This window comes from Ixodes scapularis, unplaced genomic scaffold, assembly GCF_016920785.2.
Source record: "Ixodes scapularis isolate PalLabHiFi unplaced genomic scaffold, ASM1692078v2 PGA_scaffold1__304_contigs__length_218370807, whole genome shotgun sequence".
In the NCBI taxonomy this organism is placed as follows: Eukaryota; Metazoa; Arthropoda; class Arachnida; order Ixodida; family Ixodidae; genus Ixodes; species Ixodes scapularis.
Window position 1 is genome coordinate 206665856 of NW_024609846.1, and position 19837 is coordinate 206685692.

Sequence of the window (19837 nt, forward strand, 5' to 3'; positions counted from 1 at the left end):
AAACATATTTTTATGAAGTGCGGTCATGATATCTGCGTTAGTACCCCGTAGATTGCCCTCTATGATTTAGAAGTGGCGTATTTACAGTCCTTTGATTGGCCAAGCTAGTAACAATAAACGTAGATTAGTAGGGCTATGTGTACATGACATGGGTTTTTTTTTTGGTAAGTCATAAATGTTTTTCCTTGTTTGATCAATTCAGTTTAAACTTCAGTTGCAAGTGCGCTCTCGGTGCGTGTGTGCTTTCTTTTATTTGTCCTCGTGTTTATAGCGCTTTTAATCGTCAGAATGTGACACCAACTAACCCAAGTGAATACCCTTACAAGGTTATCTGGTGGTTAATATTATTTTCTGATTATGAGAAATCAGTTAAAATTTGTATTGAATATTAATTGAAAGGTACAAACTTTAAAGTTTGTATTTTTGCAAGTGGCCTATTATATTGCCATAAAAGACAGCAAAAGGACAAAATATCAGCTTCAATGAGACCCATACAAAAATATATTATGTTTTCGTTAATATTTCCGAATATTCCGCTATAACACAACTATAAAAAAATGCGGGTTTTCGCAAAAAAAAAATGAGTCAAAGCTTGCTAGATTTTTTTAAATATTTGTTTTACTAATACATAAAACCCAAGATTTAATGAACGCCCAATATTCAATTTATATCGATCAAAATAACTTGAAAGAAACTTCTGATGATATCAAATGTATTAAAAACATTTAAGCCTGCTAACCCTGTCAAGTATCGCGAAAGAGAGACAGTCTGACATTTAAAAATAATCCTTAACATAATAAATTACATTTGTTTGAAATAAAAACAAAAATATAACAAAAGTGTCTTCAGAAAGTTGCATTGCTGTATCTTAATTAAAGGGGCCCTGCAATCATATTTAAGCGTCTACCTTTTTTGCGGTTTACACGTCTCTTGGGGTTCGGGCAAGCCAGCGGGCACCGAGAGAGTAACTAAATATCAGTGCACCATATTTTAACCGGACGACGCGGAAACCTCCTCCACCGACGGGGGCGACCCGCGGTACCGAAAGCGCACGATATGTGACGAGATCGTGACGTTTTTGGTCCTTGGCTTACTACTGGTCAGGGCCACTCAAATCTTCTTTTTAGTCGAAATACAAAATATAAGTGGCGCGAACCGTTTCAATTATTTATAAAAGTAGTTTTTGTTCAGTATTTTAGATCAGAAAAGAAACAAATGCAGTTTATAAAGTACGGAAACAAGAAATGACCCGTCGACATATCCGCCACCAAGCGGTGGAAAAGGCGGCGCATACTAGAAAAGAGTAGTGCACACTAAACATCGTAACACCCTTGTCGGTGTAAATGGCTTGTCCTATAACTAACACCCATTTGGGTGTAGCAAAACGCCCTAAACGAAGGGCGTTATTCCTAACGCCCCTGAAATAGGGTGTTTATCCCTAACACCCTTAAAGGACGGCGTTATTCTGAACACCTTTCAATTAGGGTGTGCTTCCACTGTACACCTTTTTATTAGGGCGCTATGTCTGCGCAGTACGCCCTCTAAATTGTGTGTATCACTGCCAGAAAGGAAAATAAAAAAGGCGCGATTACCAACACCCATAAAGTTGCGCGTAATAACCTAAAAGAGTGCACGAGAAAATGACTGCAAATGCCTGGTTCACTTTTTATTTTTTAATCAAGGTTCTAACAGGTTCTACAAAATTCTCTATAGACGATTGCAAGCAGGTCATCTGGCCGCAGCCATGTCTCTGCTTATGCGGGCAAGTGCGTGCAATTACAAGCGTGCCAAAGGTCAAAGTTACGTTCACGCGCACGTCATCAAACTTGGCGAAGGCAAGACTGAAAGAAATAGTTCTCTTTTATCCTTGCAATTCCACCACGACCGAGACGCTTCTAAACCAGTGGCGGTCCGTGCGTGTAAGGTCATAAATATTTCAACCGGATATTGTTCTATAACCACCTTCAAATTCTACAACCGAAGGCCCTAGTTAAATCTCCAACTGTACTTATCTTGTGACGTTTATGCTTCCTTGCACTGGTGACGTGGACAAAACTGACAGGCTTGCAAAGACGGTACGACCGGGAGTTGCTATAGACGTAAGCGGCAGTTCATGTTTGTAAACCATAAAATGGTCTATTGAAACGGAAGCAGGGAGCCTATGTTCCACAAATGCTTCCTTACTCCTAAAAATAAACGGAAGTGGCGGAAGTGGCGATATCGCGTTTAATTGGTTAGAGGTTCAAATGATGAAAGTTACCTATTTTCGCCCTTTGACCTTCCAAAAATCAAACGCGATATCGTCACTTCCGTCACTTCCGTTTCTTTTTGGGAGAAATGAAACATTTGTCGAACATAGCCCCCTTGGAATACAATCAGAAGCATGCTTGCAGAGTACTTACAAATAAAACAGCGATCTCATGTAATCCGTGATAGAAGCATAATCCGATTCGGGCAGCACAGAACAATCCACAAACACAGTGTCGAAGATGAAGGCGGTCGCTCACATTCAGCGGAAGTTTCGCGGTCGCCGATGAGCACCTCTCTGTCGTGATAGATGCGTAATCCGATTCGGGCAGCACAAAACAACGCAAACACAGTGCCGAGGTTGAAGGCGGTCGGTCACATTCAACGGAAGTCTCGCGGCCACCGATGAGCAGCTCTTTGTCGAAACGCGTCCAACAAATGCAGCACAATAATTCCATGGACTCCGACGAAATAAACGACCATTTCCGAAAACTTTGCATGGATGTATTCCGGCCGTTCACGACGAAAAATCACGGCCGCGACTCAAACGCACGAAAAACAGGAATACACTGACGGGCGCCCCCCTTTTTGTAAACCGGACCTACGTGGCCCCTACAACTCGCCATAACTTGGCATACTGCAAAGACTACGGCCCCAGTAGCCCATCAGCGCTTCAGAGCGAATCACGTGACAAATTTTCGTCCAAGCGTCCTTGTCCTACGGAGAGCGGTCACGCGTTTTGCGCCACCCCTCTGATTTGCTAGAAGTGGCCTTCGCACTCGCTCACAGCAACACGAAGACATAAAAGAAGGTTTCGAGGCTTATCAGAAGACGAGGTCAAAGGGGGTTGGACAAAGCCGCTAATCTCCCTCTGCTGCTTTGTATTGCCACCTGCCCTGCCCAGGGAAGGTCGCGAATTCGGACTCGCCAGGGCTTGCTTTGCGTAGCACAACCTTGAGCGTCTCAAACTGCCACTGCTGTAGACGCGCATGATCTGGTGCGGACCGCGAGATCACAAGATAAATACAAAAAAACATTTTTAACGCCGCCGAAGACGCGGTTTCACGTGTACCAATGAAAAACCGGAAAAAAAAGCGTCGGAAAGCTAGATATTTTGGTGTAATTACGCAGAGATAAAAGTCGCGTCCCTGGGGGTGTCATTAATCCGGCACTTTCGATTGTCTTGCGACATTGTTTCTTCAGAGCTACACTCCAAAATAAAGTATCAGTGAAGGTGCTATAAGGAGTGCGAAGCCCAGTCAGGTGAATTTGTAATATCCGAAATGAGGGCGCCACAGTTTGTTCAAGTCTTCAGCTGAAAAGGTCTTTCTCAGGTTAAAAGTAAGCAGATTCTATTTCGGTTAATCTTGCTTTGTATTGTTTTTTTCACGTCGGATTTTAGACAGTCAAGGAATAGAAATACCTCGCCGGCATAGCCGATTCACGCAGGACACTCTTGACAGTCAACCAAAAACGGCGCCAAGTACAGTATGTCAGGACAGCGTCGGCGCGACCCATCCCATTTTTCTGATATTGGCTAGACCGAAATAATATCGACACAATCTTTCCGACATAATTCCGTAACAGCGCAATAGTGTGTGCTGCCTAGGTTGTATATTTACACGTCTTCATTCTTTTTTCTTTTTTTTTTTGGCGACGGAGATGATTTTTTTAGGTTGAACCGATAAAACTGATGCACGCGCGAAACGTAATTTTAGGCTCGTGTCGAACGAAGAGTTCAATAGGAGTTGCAAAAACTATTCTCTAGCACTTCCTAATCATACGCGACTCCGTGTGGCGATTAATTATACTCGATGTTTGTACCGCCGTACATCAACAACAGTTTCACCAAGGCAATAAATATTGCTTTGTATTGTAAACGGGTGATAGGACCACGTCAGGCAGAGATAATCTGCCTTTTGTCCTGTTACCCTTGACCTGGTGTCTAAATAAAAACCAATTCAAATCAATTCAATATGAACAGCTATGAAATCATGGCTGTATTTGACAGCATCACCGTTACGCCCCTTTCACACCGTGTGGATGAAGGGCGTAAAACTCGCCCATACACCCTTTTTACACGATTCCGGCCACCATCGTTGCAAGTGGGGCGTAAAGAGGGCGTGTAAAGGGTGTAAAACGTCAACACACCCTTTTTACACCCAACGATATTCAGAAATCGTGTAAAAAGCGTGTAAAAAGGGAGTTTTTTCCTAACGTACACCCTTCTTACACCCTTTTTACACGATTATGGGTGTTACAATGCTTAGTGTGTGGGATCAGGAGTTAACACGGAAATGTCCCGGATGTATGCGGCGGCGCTGCGGTCGTTTACGGACTGGAGGATCCATAGAGTTATTACAATAAACGCTAGAGGCTCAGCTGGCGCTAGTGTCTACTGGACTTCCTGTTGCCAATTGGAGCAGACAGCAGGCAGACTACATATCCAGCCTCCCTGTGTATTCCAATGGGAAAACGCGCGTGAATTTTGTCTCTTCGCCGGAAAATAACATGAATAACTTTTATCATTTCGGTTGTACCGGATAGTATGTACCTTTATTGGTATTGTGAAAGTGTAATTGCTTTAGTTACAGCATTTTTCTTTACCACTGAGCGATGTTAAACTTCGCTCTATTTCAGGCCCAAACCTCTGTTTCAAGGAAGGTATATGAAAACGAGCGATGATTCTAAGCAAACTAACGATCGAAAGGAATGTAGAGTGTGTTCAAGGTTTGCTGGAATTTCGGTGGCGCTTATATATTGCTAATATGCCCGCCCTGTCATTGGTGAAAATGACTCCGTCGTGCATCTTTACGAGCGGTTAAAGAAAGATTCGAACGCAAATAATAAAGCACGTGAGCTACGAAAGATGTGTCTTTGTATTATTTCCTATGTCGGGCAGTTTTTATCGGGCACCTGCTCTCTGGCTCCCCCTAATTGCAAAGATTTGGAGCGTGCGGGTGATGGTTTGAACCCAGAACAAGCATCTTCGCACATATTCGTGAGCAGAAAGAATAAAAGAGTACATATTTATTGCAAATCTGACTATATTACGTGGCTTTCAATTTATGTTGATCGTCTCGTGCACAAGGAGTTACTTATCCAGTGTTACTGCGTAGTTCTTGCCGTTTCTCTTGGTTTTCCACATGTCCTTCGTTTGTTTGTCACGTATATCCCCCATGCTGGAAAGCGTCGACGCCGTGTTCGCGCTAACAGTGTTCGACGGTGCACATAAATACACGCACGAAGCGGTTTTAACACCGTGTTTTATGCCACGAACTTCAAATAAAAATGCTGTAACTGACCAATTATTTCGTTTGCGTGACTGAAAAATGTTCCAATGTGCCTACTACGTACAAATTATTCGTAATATTTGCTCTTATAATCGAGCTCAGAGAGAAAATGCACTCGCTTTTTCCGATAGAAATGCCTTACCGGAAGTCAATTTCTGACTGCTTGCTGTCTGCTTCAAAATGCAACAGCACACTAGCGCCAGCTGAGCCTCTAGCGTTTATTGTAATAACTCTATGGGAGGATCCGACCGGCTCCGAGCGTTCCGAAGGCCTCCAGCGAGTAGCTTTGTATTGCGTTTTGGCCATTTCGCGGTACGGCAGCGCGAAGTGACTCCCATTCTGAACTGATCTTTACCTCGTCTTTGCTGTCGTCTGTGGCCAATGAAGTGTCATGCCGAATTAGTGTTTAATCGCGCAGCAAATGCAATGAGAGCCGCTCTGGCTGCCCGCTGTATACAGCCTATCCAGAACACGCTTTAGTGGCGCCCTCTCGCGCCGTCAACACGGAGTGCGGCAGCCGTGAGCACTCGCTGAGCTCTCTATCCCTCCTCTAGTTCACGGCCACTCAAGCAACCAAGGACGTCACGAGGGAGGTTATTTTTTGCTTGTTTTTGTAATTTTAATTTGCCTATAACTTTTAAGATAAAGCGATATTCGAGAAAAGAAAAGTTACATTAAGTTACTACGGTCAGTGCGCTCAGGTTTGGTGCATATTAAAAACCAGTAAAAAAGTGCTTGCATGGCCCCTTTAAAGGGGCAGTGCAACGGTTTTAATGCTCGAAGAATTGCCAGTTTGCATTTTTTATATTGTTCATACAAGCCCAAGTGACCAAAAACGCGTCACCTTTTCCCAAAAAACGGCTATTCTGCTGCGTAATCGCTAGGCAAAAAAAGAATTATCTGCCGATCTGCAGCCGCCGGTGGCGGCTACGGGAACTAAAATGACGGCGTCTCAGGGGGATACGCGGAAGTCAACAAACCCTGTCCCCTTCCGCTGTTACACTCGCCGTCAGCCCCGTGGCGAACCGTCCTTTGTGTCCATCGCTCGCCGCGACCTTCGACGAGGCTAATCCTTTGAAAGTCGACAATCGTGGAGGAAGCGGCTGGGGTCTCTGAAGAGAGGGCCCAAGGGGAAACCACGTGAACCCCCAGAGACGTCACTCGAAAGTCGGCGTGGAGAGTTGAGAGGCACTTCGACCTTCGATTTGTTTCATTTTTTTTTTTTTTTAAATAAGAACTAGCGCTCGCAAGAAAATGCGGCTTTCGGTTTTTCGTTCCATAGGTGACGCAGTTTAATTTCCGCAGTTAATTGGCCAAAGTCTGAAAATCGTTGCACTGCCCCTTTAAGGCATAGGGAAATGGAAAGGTGTCAAACATGCTACTTATAAAAGACCCATTTCGAAATTCTCGTACTGATTATTAGAAGGACGGAACCACTGCACATTGGCTCAACTGCATCAAAGACGTGCAAGTCATTCCATAAGATGGCGAACGTCGGAGCGGGACCAGCACAACGAGACGACGTGCCAATCATACACCCTCAAAAGTGCAACATCACTGTGCTCATGAACCTTTTCTGCGGGTGTATTGATTTCAGTGTGCAGTGACGTTGAGGTTTTAGTTCACCATTGTGCAAAGATTGCACAGCTGTCAACAGAGTGCAGTATTTCGAAAGAGATCTATTAGCAGAAAAAACGCGTTTTCGCCGTAGTCTATTCAATAAAAAATAACCTGGGATAAAAAAAAAATAGTTGCGGTTTGCGCTTACTGTACTTATACAAATTTAACCAAAACATTTTTTTAAAATAAAATATACTGTAAACGATTTATTTTTCGCGGGCTCGATATTTCACGACAAAGGTCAAAGCTAAAGTTTTGGAATATTTCGTCAGTTCTAATTTTCGCGACGCGATTGAATCTCAATATAGATTCCAATGTGTTTACCTTTTTTGGGAATTATTCGCGGGACCTATTTTTTGCGAATTGTAAGTGATTCACGAAATCCTCGAAAATTAGGTCCTCGCGAAGATGAAGTCGTTTGCAGTACCTAGTTTAAATTCAGGACTGAATTCAAATGGAAACACCCAGAGACCTGCGCTGGTATGTCGTTTGAGAAACGTCCCTCAAGCTCGTCACTTTGTCCCACCGTTCAGTACCGAGGGCGTGCTGTAATGACTCCTTGAGGCATCAGATACCAGCGTTACACTGATGATCTAACTGATGTTAACTCGCATCGCACGTAGAAAACGCTGAATGAAAAAGCCTGCGCATTGTGGCATATAGATTTAACTTTTCCTTGCGCGTTTGTCACAAGTCTTGTTTTTACGGGTGATTTTAATGACATTTATACGGTGAGTTCAATAAGAGTGAAAATTAAACTGTGCTGTACGATGTATCCGAAGCTATATTACATCGTATTTTAGCTTCACAGGTACTTATCATAGTGATCACATAAGCTACTTCAACAAATCCGTCACCGCTCGCGTTGCATTCTGGGAACCTGTAGGCCAGGAGAAGAGCGCGCATCTATTTTGTTGCCCACTGATTCCCAGAATGCAAAAAATGGCATCAAGGCGCAATGAGGCGCTTTGAGTTTTGGAATAAGTCTATTCGAGTGAATGTGAGCAAAATTAATTAATGTGCGGGGGATCGGTGGCCGAGTGCTCTAGCGCACACCAGCTCGGAGCACGTGGAGCGAAAGCTCGCGCTGCAGAACCCAGGGATCCTGGGTTCGAGCCCCACCCCTGCCCGTTTCGGTCTGGATGAGCATCGTACCGGCGTGCGGTCGTGTATCACTACTGCGTGACGTTAAAGACCCCAGGCTAGCGGCTGTACCGCACTGGCTAAATTTCTCATCTACAGCTGGGAGACTCGTCGCCCCTGTGAGGCAGACCAAGTTCTAGGCTGTATAAACACACACACAACCCAATTTTTTAATGTGCTCTTAAAGTTATTTTAGCTGCTTAACCGTTTTACAACAAATACATCACTGCCATTCTGATGAGCGGCGTTGCAACTTCCTTTCAGAGTGACGTGGCCCTACCGCCAACCGCCTCGCCAGGTCCCTGTATATATTTTGGACAAACAAACAAGGTCATTTTGTGTAGCCTGGACCGGACGGACGTTATCAAGCTCAAGCCCACACGTACAATAGAGAGGGTACTTGTGCATTGCGATCTAGTATACTATTCGAAAGATATAACTCATTCGAGTACGGTTGGTCAAACCCTAGGTCTCGTGCAATGTCTGCTCAAAGGGGTGGCAGCAATCGAGCGTGGGTGAGTGACAAAGAAGTTAAGCGCTATTATTAGCAACATCACATCTATATCTTAAGAGAAGCGGCCTAATTCATCGCCGAAAACAAGGCGTGTCCCAGTGTCAGTCTTTTGGTGGCATGTTTTCTCATTATATGACTAACTTGCCTCCTTAGGGGAGGGGGTATCTTGAACGTCAGTTGGCAATCACGCTTTGAATATGAAACATTTTAGCCTTCTGTTTATTGGAAATTTTAGCTCCAATGCTTATGCTTCTTGAAACTTTCATTAATATTTTTTTAGCGGGACAGATTGAAGATTAACTTGATATTTGCTTTTAGCGTAAACACAAAAATAAGAGGTTATTAAGTGCCGGCCTGACTCGGTACAGGAGCCCAGAATTAATTGAGCGTGCATCAGTTTAGTGGCACTGGCGCATGACTTCATTCATTTTGACTAATTAAAAAATGCAGAGCGTGGGCAGTACATGCCGGACTCTTTCATATATGCATGGTTTTTCATAAGCGTAAATATTTTTTCGAGTGTTACTTTGCAACGGGTATACATTGAGTGCTGTATTACTTAATTAAATCATATTGCACTACAACTGCTCTTTTAATCTTTCCTCTACTAACTACGACGCCTTTCGTTGAAGCAACCCTCAAACTTGCACTTTTCATGTTTTACCAGCTTAGCTGATATCACTTAATAACTAATGATGCTTTCAAATATTTTTGTTTATTTGTGATAGCTCGTTAAATGCACACAATTTCGCATATACTTTTCTCTATTATTGTTTGAATGCAGTATTTATTAGAACATGGCATCACCTGTATCTTGAGCTGTGTATCTAATATAAACAAATTAATCGATTGTTAACCTGCGGACGCACGATTCTTTTAAATAATTATAATACCTCGTGCTTTCCCCTTTACAGATTCCTGTATATTTTCTTTCCTCCAGAGCTCACAGGAAGCCAATCGCTACAGTCTATAAGTGAAGCTTGGTAACGACGAGTTCGAACATATTTTGCGACTTAAAAATAAAGTTAAAATAAAATAAATTGCAGGCTTCATTTTAGCGCATGAATGTTCCTGGACTTCTCATTTGCGTGGCCTTCTTTGTGGATCGGAGTGATTGAGCTTCCGAGTACTCAGCGGGGAAGTAGACAAGACATTTCTCGAGCCACCTACAAGACGAGATCACTAGAAAACGGGCCTCCTACGGCCGCGACGAGTTAGATCCGACTTGTCACGGCAAATTTTGGGGATACTTTAAAAGGAACGGCAAATGGGCCGGCAATTTTAGGTGGCTCCAAAATTTGCCGTGACATGTTGGATCTAACTCGTTACGACTATAGGTGGCTCCTCAGGTGGCCCCGAATTAAAATTAGGTTTCGATGAAACTGCGTCGATGAAAAGTTTTAGATGAAACGAAACGGGCCAAGCATTGGCAACTCATAACGCTCCAAGTATATATGAGAGAGAAAGAGACTAAACGTTTTATGTACCGAGAAATTCCGACTTACCCTCGGATTTCAAAAGATCACAACCGAGCGCTGTCGTCTCGTGGACACGTGAATGTACTAATCGACACAAGTTTAAAGGGGCCAAGAAGCAATTTTTCAACTTCCGCTAAATACTACTCAGAATCACACCGTAACGTTAATACCTTAATGAACTTGCCTTAGGTTTTATCTCTAGTCAATGGCAGTCGCCAAAAAAAAATATGAGAGATACGAGCATTGTACATCCCCTCAACTCGAAGTTTGAACAAGCGGCCACGTGGCCTGGTGACTATCCTATTCCGCCAACGTTCATCATAGCCACGCGCGGGTGTTGGCAAAGTAGAAAACGCGTACATAGCTCCAGGCATTGTTAGCGTTCGGCTATTCTTATCACCGCAGCGGTTGTGCGCGAGCCACTACCCCAGTGTCCGCCGAGACATTGATTGTTACGAGCCGAATTCACGCAGTTCTCGTGTCTAATCCATGAGCCGCGCCCGACTGCCGTCAGGTGGGTGGATTCGATCTCACAATTACATCATCGAGCTATGCGAAGGCAAGACTGAAAGAAATAATCCCCATTTATCCTCTTAACACCACAGCGACAAAGAAGCCAGTCGGTGGCGAAGCGCTGTGAACAATCTTAAGCTTAGTTCACATGCAGCGGCTCGTGCCGCTCATCCGCTGGTGCTGGCCAGAGCGCCGCGACGGCAGAAATCGCGCCGCTCTAGGGCCAAAATCGCTGCATGTGAAACCCGCTTTACTTACCAGATAACAGAAAGTATAAAACAGAGAAAGGACGAAACACAGACGAGTACATTCTTTCAACTCACAACAAAGTTCATTCCATGGGGTGTGAACGCATTTTCCCCTGCGCAGATTAGGAAAAGGGGGAAAGGGCAGAGGCAGAAGGGGAAGTAAGAGGAGGAAGGGCGGGTGGGAGAGGCGGCTGGGCGCGTCGACCCGTTGGGGTCGGCCGCTCACCGAGGTCGTCTAATCACCCCGGACAGCTCTTGGCACAGACAATCTATCTCTCTATCAGAGAGGGCTCTAGCGAGGGGGAAGATACATTGACTCCGGAGTTTTTTTATCGCAAAAGATTCGATAACTTCCCTGCCGAATCTCTGAGGATGGCGCCCGAGCACGCGCCTGAAATCGCCTGAAAATCATCATGCTTACTCCCACCAGAATGACCCCTGTTTACGAAACTTCTTTCCGAGAGGCCTTCCAAGGAAACTAGAAACGCTACTACATCGGCTAAGAATCAACGCGGCCTACACAAATGGCCGCAAGTTCAAATTTGGAATTATAACTAGCCCCAACTGCAGTGCATGTGGAAAACCTGAAGATGTTAAACATACCATCTCCGAATGCCCACTCTACAGCACAGAGCGTGCTAATCTTCTCATGTTCCCCCTACCAGGTACTCAGATCGCCAACATAAACATATCTCAAATACTAGGCCCCTGGCTGTCGCCAGGCGAACAAGGCAAGGCTGTGAAAATATTTTCCATCTTCTTGGAGAGTACAGGCTTGGTGGAGAGACTTTAGTGTTAAATATCTGTTTTAAATATGGTCTTTATTTAATTGAAAAGGTACCAACCAATGCAAGACTACCATTTTCCGTCCGAATTTTCTTTGTGTTAGAATGTGACCACGTGTGTGACAAACTATTCCTGACCGTGACTGTGATTGTGTCTGCGTTGGTGTCTGCGATTGCGGAGGACTCTTATACCCCTGTGAGACGGCAGCTAAAATGGCATTTACGTCAAATGACATTCAGGTTTTCAGATCACATTCGAGATGGGACCTGCCAGACGACAACTAAAATGACATTTAGGTGATGTTCATTGCGATTGCGTTCGCTAAGTCGAATCAGTCACACAGAATATGCTTTTGCGGTAGCGATTATTAATTCCGCAAAAAACTATTTTTTATATTTTGTTTGAAGTAGATAAAATTTATGAAACACCGCAAAGTGTTTTTTAAACGAAGTCTGCTTTTTGATGAGACGCTTGCCGCTTGGCGGCTTGGCTTGCTTGGCTTGCTCAGTGGGCTCCCTCCTTTGTTCAGCGCCGTGTCTCGTTTCTTTTGCTTCTCTTCGGCTGCCGTCGCTGTTTGTTCCGCTCGAGCTTCCCCCCCTTTTCCACGTGCGATGGATCCTGCGGTGGACCCCGTGGACCCTGATCCGGCTGCCGCCGTTGCGATGGACGTACTGTCGTGTGCTGCGTATGTTATGTACGTGCCCGCTCTGCAAACAAGTAGTTTGTCTACTTTTAGCGTGGACATCAGGTCTGCCAGGAGGGAGGCGGATCTCCTCGAAGAGGAGCTTCTTGCGAACAGCGTTTTGCTTGCTGCCGCTGCTGCTGCGTCAATGACTGACGCCGTGCCGCGCAGCGTCCAGGCGTTCGTGAGGAACGAGCGGTGGTTTGAAGATACACTGCCAAATTTGCCTGCTTATTTTTTCAAGCAGTCTTTTCGTGTGATGCTGACCACGTTTCGGTACCTCGTGGACGTGTGCCGGCCGCACATGGAGTGTGAAGTGACTGCCATGCTTGCGACCATATCAGTGGAGAAGCGAGTAGGCGCTTCCTTTTACAAGCTGTGCTCCACCGCTGAGGACAGGACCGTCGCCCACCTGTTCGTCCTGGGACGCTCCACGGTGAACGAGCTGTACAAGGAGTTCTGCACAGTCGTCGTCTCCGCTCTCGAGCTCGAGTGGGTGAAGATGGTAGGCGCCGCCGAGCTTGCTGAGCACGTCCGGGAGTTTGAAGCTACCTTGGACTTTCCGCAGGCCATAGGGGCACTTGACGGCTGCCATTTCCCTGTGTCGCCACCACAAGCGGACGCCACCGACTACCGAAACTACAAGGGCTGGTAAGTACCTTTTTCCGAAAGGGAACCGTATATAGCCTCCATTATATAAGAGATTATGTTTGGATTAGCGGTACAGAATCTGCATGTCCTAGCATTCCCGAGTTTAGACCACATAGTTTCTAGCCACATTACCAAATTTTTTTTTCTTCCAATCGCTATTTTGGAACTTACTGCTTGAAGACAGAGTCAGTGGAACTGTTTGACCAACATTGCTAAAGTGTGGTTTAAAAAAACAGTTTTTTAGCCAATGTGTTCCTTTACCTTATTGGGGGAGGTAATTATGTGGTGACCCAGCAGGCTAATTGAGTGCTTTGCCACGCTTATATGTAGGTACAGCATCATCCTCCTTGCCCTGGTGGACCATAGATACCGGTTCCGGTATGTCAACGTCGGAACGCCAGGACGGTGCCATGATGCCCATGTCTTCCGGAGGTCGGCACTGGCAGGCATTCTGGAAGGGCCAACCTTCCAGAAGCCCATGATCACCATCAATGGGACCGCCGTGCCACCACTGATCCTCTGCGACCAGGCATTCCCGCTTACGTCCAACCTGTTGAAGCCGTATCCGCGGAAGGACGTCACGGACAACTCCACGCAGGCGGGGTTCAACAAGCGGCTGTCAGCTGCACGCAGGATTGTTAAAAATGCCTTCGGCCGAGTGAAGGCACGGTTTCGCCTAATCCTGGAACGCATGGAGTGTGACGTTAACAACGCCCGCCTGATCGTACGAGCCTGCTGCGTCCTCAACAATATCTGCGAGCGCTTCAACGATGGCGTTGAGGCCCAGTGGCTCAGGGATGCCCAGAGTGTGGACGGCGTCCACATCCAACCGGTCTGCGCCACGGACATCGAAGCAGACAGCGGACAGAGGATCAGGAACGCCATTGCTGTCTACCTGCACCAGCGCTCCAGGCTGCAGCACTGAATCCCTGTTGCGTGATGCACAACGGAGGCCCCATGTTACTGGTGGCATGGCACTGGCTTGTCTAAACATCAGTGCTGTCTACATTTGTGCAAGACAACTGAGGTGCACCCTCGGGTGCACTTGAGTCGTCTTGCACAGATGCAGACAGCACAGAGGTTTAGACTGGCCAGTGCTGTACCATCAGCAGCATGTAGCCCTCTACTAACCAAAAAAAGGCCCTTTTCAGGGCCAAACAAATAGGCTTTTGGAGCTTGCTATACTGTGAGACCATGCCCTCCCGTGTCTCGAGTAAATGCTTCATGGGAGTCATGAAATGTGCCTTTCATTCTTCAAAACAAATTTTGTTGATTGAATTATTCCAGTTTATATCTCAACTTCTTTACGAAAAATATAGAAAGCTTTGTAATGCTTGGCAGATTTTTAGTCACAAGTACATATCAATAATATATGAAATATGTAAGCAATGATTATGATATCCACTGGATATTATTGAATCATTGGATAATATCAAATGATTTAGATCAGAAATTACCTAAATCATTGGATATATTTTCTTATATTTGGTGGCAGGTTAAGGACCCATTCGATGCTATATCTCTAGCGTGTGGTTATTGCCCTCCACCTAACCAAGTGTCGCAAAAGGCAAAAAGCTTCAGAGGCAGAAATCTGCACTTTTAACTGTTACCACAGCTCTGAAATACTTCGTATTTTGATACTAATACCGTATACTCTGTCCTAAACACCCCCTTTTTTTCACACCCGTGATGTTCAAAGAGGGAGGGGGTTGCTTGGAATCTCGAAAATACGGTAGTTACCTTGAGAGAAAGTCATCCGTGAAATTTTCCTTTAACAATATCTGCACAAATGGCACTAGACTTCGTTGCTACGAGTGATCCCGACCAATTGAGTGCTGACCAAGCTCCTGTGCTCCCTCCAGACACTTGCATCGCATGGAATTGAATCCAATGGCTCGTGTCTGCTGCTTGTCATAAGGGTGAAATGGAGCATCATGCCTAGCATTAAATGCCGAGGTAGAGATTATTTCATATTCAGCAGTTTCCTTCACCTTGCAGATTATAATGATTATATAGAGGTCTATTGCTACAGTAAATACTTATATGGGCCTCCAGCACTAAAGTTGCACAATAAAGGCTGCACTACACTGCAGCTATTTAGGAATTGCCCCAGTAGTGCAGCAAAATCCAGAGATGTCCTTAGCTGGCATGCAACAAGCAACGGCATGACCTGATGCTTTCACAGTGCTGGGAGCACAGTGGCTTTGGTACAGGCAACAACAGTGCAAAAATGTTGTGGGTGACATGCTGTCATGCAAGCTTATACCTAATGAAGTACAGGCGGTGGTGGGTTTCATTCAGAAAGAAGAAAATTGCTTGGACCACATAGCTAGTACATTCTTCACTTGAGATAACTGAAATGAGCCTGCACAGAATGATCGTTTACTTGGAGGCTTTATTAAGGAACGCCATCATGGCAGCCGCAAGGTCTTGTTGAGACTTCGCCATTTCTCTCTGTGCTTTCACAGCGTCCTGCTGAGTCTTCAGTGCCTCTCGCTGGACAGCCAGCTCCTGCTCCCTAAGCTCAAACTCTCAGTTGCGTGCCGCTTCGTAACTTGCCAGCAGTTGAGCTTGGCGATTCATAATGACTTGGAACGCAGCAGTGCTGGGGCTCTGCCTCGTCCTCTTGGGCCCTCTCGGCTGGGCCTCGTCCGTCGCCTCAGTGCTGCTCCCGCTACTTCTTCTTGAAGCCGTGGCAGAGTCGAAGCCAGCAATGGTGCTGGCATCTGCGCTTTAGTCCTCGACATCCGCAGCACGCTCCCAGCGAACGTCTTCCTCGGGGGGGTTACCTTGTGTCTCCGAAAGGAGCTGTAAAGGATGTCACAAGACGAGCTTTCCATATAGAAGAACATGAACTTGCAAGTGGCCAAGAATTGCCCGCAGCCACCCTGCAAGGTGTTTCTCGAGACGAGAGTCAAATTGTATCTGAAAAGCATGCAGCGTATACAAAAGGCCACATCCAGAAAAAACAATTTCGGTGTAATGTGTTCATTATTTACAGTCAAGTAATGACTTTTGAATTTGTCAATTTAATAGTATGCTTTTAACAAGAAACTTCATCAGCATCATCGGAGATCACTTAATTCATTTTAGAAATGTATAAAGCACATAGAGGGCTTTACGGTGTCCTGAACAAAAAGCTCGATTTTGACCATTTCCTAGGTTTCGGTTTTCTGTCTGGGCACCTCATTGTGCCAGCGGTTCTGCCTTCCAGCGAGAGGACAGTTGAATTCTCACGCTGTTACACAGGAATTAATGCACACAAAAGCAGATACCAGTACAACCATGCGACAAAGTGTGGTAGTTGAAGAGCAGTTAAATACGTCGAAAAGCTGGCACCCCTCGGTAGAGCCGCTCTCAAAAGAAGCATGCGCCATTCAGAAAACTGTAGTTTAAGCCGTGATGTCCATGACGCCAGGAAAGCAGTGAAAGCGATAAGCTGGTAGAGCGATACGAACCCTTTCAGGTGCATTTGTTGCCGAGTTCTTAAGAGTCTCACTGACTAAAACTCCATTTCATTGCTAGCAACGTACTGGTATATACACAAAGTACAGTCACAGTCTTTGCATTCCCCCAGTCTGCAAAGGCTTTCAGAAAAGCTTCACAGCTCTGCCACCATTTTAAACTATTGAGTCAATAATTAACACCACCACCCAGCATCGACACACGTGAGACGGCTGATGTGCACGAGACACTTCTGTTGGGACGCAGCTGCGTGAATAACCTCTGGCAAAGTCCAATTAAGGAGCATTTAGCATGAATGGAAGACCAATGATATCAGATACCACAGCAACCTATTTATTGAAACACTTTCTAAATACATGAGTAATATATCCTTTGTCGGCTAGTTTTCTGCTTACATACAAAAACATGCCACCTCGCTTCAGAGTACAGCGGAACTGCTGCTTGGACTTCACCTGCCTACACGCCTGGATTTCTTGAAGCCCTCTACAGAGCTAAATGTCCAGGGGGCACAGTACAGGCATCTGTTATCCAGAGGTCATCGAGCATGTCAGTTTGCTTTTGGTGAGCGTGTATGTCAAGAACTTCCACCCAGGAGACCGTTAGCTGAAAAGAGTCATCCTGTCTCGTGCAGGGCCTTTGTCCTACCAATTGTGAATGAAAACGTCTGGTGGTACGTTCAATTGGCAACAGCAGCTAGACCATCTGAGGCCATGCGGGTCTACCGTTCCTGGCATGGAAGACATCAATCTGGTGCTTCCGTGCTTTGGAGCGTCCAATTGGGTCTACCGTTCCTGGCATGGAAGACATCAATCTGGTGCTTCCGTGCTTTGGAGCGTCCAATTGAGTGCCGGAGCCGGGGAGTGAGCCAGAAACAGTAGAAAGATACGTGGGGGTCAGTGCTCCTGGCTGGGAATCACAGGCAACACCAGCCTGAGCAACGGTACCTGAGCGACCACCTGGACGTTCAACAGGTTCGAGGTGGTGCGGGGCTATGGAAGATGGCCATCGCTCCGGGACTCACGTACGCAAATGGCGTACTCGTCCTCTCATCGCAAACGAGAGAGTTCCTGGAGAGAAGACAGAGGGATGCGGGAAGAATGGCCTTGGCAGTCTCAAGAACAGCACTCAACGAGGGTGTCCAGGGGGACCTGGGCTGGTCGTCCTTCGAGGCCAGAGAAGCCAGCGCCAAGGCACCGTACGAGAGGAGAGTCCGCAGACTCCCGGATGAGAATTGGGCCCACCGCACCCTGCGCTACTTGATATACCAGGAAAGAGGCACCAAATGGATGCACCGCCTCCGAAGGCTGCGGGACCACTATGGTTTCGAACCGATCTGGCTGGAGTCAGCGGGCGAGAACCGGGAGGGCCCAGCGGCAATCAGAAAGGGCATCCGAGCAGTGGAGACGGAGAGATGGAGAGATGGAGAGCGGGAGCGGCGGCGAAGCCGTCCCTCGCGATGTACTACGCGGAGAAGGAGGCCATAGGGAAAGAGCCCTGGTACGACAACTCGACAGGCAGTGGGCTCCTCGCAGAGGCCCGCATGGGTACATTACGGACCCGGGTGTGGAGGGCCAGGTTCACCGAGGGACAGGAGAGGACGTGCATACTCTGCAGGCAGACCGACGAGACGACGGAGCACCAGGTGCTGCAGTGCCCACACATTGTACCGGTCCCTAGTACAACGGTGCTACCAGTAGCACTTTCTTTCCGAATCGATGCAGAACAGGGAGAGGAAGAACAATCGATCGGCGGTAGACGTGACGAAGAGGCGGCTGGAAGTCTGGTGGAGGCCCTAGGGAGACACATCGGCGGAGGGAGTGCAACCGATCAGCGGAACACCAAGCGGAAGCGGAAGTCGCGGGAGGCGCGACTGACTAGGCTAGATCCAGTATCCGTTACTGTTGATCACCCGATACAAAGGGGAGAGCTGCAGACTCCAATCCAATCCAATCCCAGAGAGGATTCGGGGCACTCTGAACTGGTGCCACGATTTTGTAATGTATTTTTGATCTAGCGTAGAGGAGTGTGTTTTATGTGGTGTTAAATTTTCCCGCTAAATTTGGCAGAAAATTTGTCCGAATAGGGTGGCGTCAGGTGCGACGTTACAAGGGTAAAATTTCCCCACTAAACGTGGCGGGAAATTCTTCTGCTAAATCAAACATGAATATTTCCCGCAAAACGTAGCGGGAAAATGTTACCCTCGTGATGTCACATGTGACGTCATGTGTGACGTTATTATGGGAAACGTCCCATAATGTAACGCGCGGTTACGGCGACAGCGACGCCGCTCAACCCGGAAACAGGCGCCCAAGAGCTGCACTCTAAAACAATGTATTAATAATGCCTGGCTCGACTAGCATGTTTTGCCCACACATCAGACGAGAAGTGCACACGAAGCACCACTGCTGCAGCTTGAAGTAAGAGTTGGTGTATACGGAGCGCCCACCAACTATGTCCATCTAGGGCTGGCACAATGGTACGGTTCACCAAGAAATGCACACAGGCTCCACTCTCTATAGGGACACAACACATACAAAACATGTAGACAAGAAAAAGCCAGGATTAAAAACTGAACGATGGATACCTCCGAAACTGCAGGTGTGGCTCTATCCGAGCAGTCGCTCTCCTCCACCAGGCTGCTGTCATTCACGGGCAGCGACCCCAGGATCCGGTGTACTTCCCAGTAAAAGGGCCAGGTGATACCACCAGACCCAGTGGTGGTGCAGGTCCTCTGGTGTTTTCTAGGGAATTAAATTGCAGTGAGTGGCAGGTTTCCGGTGAAAATCTTCAACATATGTGAAACTACCCGTATAGCTGAAATAAGCGTAAAAGCAATGTCGGAATGGGGTGTGCACATATTATGCTAGTTGTTCTATTCCCCTTACAGATGAGGCCGATGATATGAAACCTGTTGCTGCCGCATCACGTAGCACTGTGCACTTGGAGCCCGATGGAGTTGCAAACATTGATGACGTGATAACGTCATCATCATCATTAATTTTTTTTTCTCGATTTATTGAGACACACAGTTAAGCGCTATAAACGCGTTTGTTATACATTTAAATGACTTTGAGAATACAAACTCATCGTGAAATTCTCGCGTCCCTGATTAGATGCTGCCGATTCAAAAAGTTGCTCGCTTGTTTCGAGCCGAACAACCGGTCCCGATCCCAGCATTTTGTGTCGATCTAAGAAAA

General features: G+C 46.4%; 1 protein-coding gene across 1 annotated transcript; it reads left to right on the forward strand.

Annotated features, from left to right (window-relative positions):
• The first annotated feature begins 13026 nt into the window (after positions 1–13026).
• Positions 13027–14100, forward strand: LOC120838632 (protein ALP1-like). Its single transcript, XM_040208631.1, has 2 exons — positions 13027–13175; positions 13506–14100. The coding sequence occupies exons 1-2, from the start codon at positions 13027–13029 to the stop codon at positions 14098–14100; spliced, it is 744 nt and encodes a 247-aa protein (XP_040064565.1).
• Positions 14101–19837: the final 5737 nt, after the last annotated feature.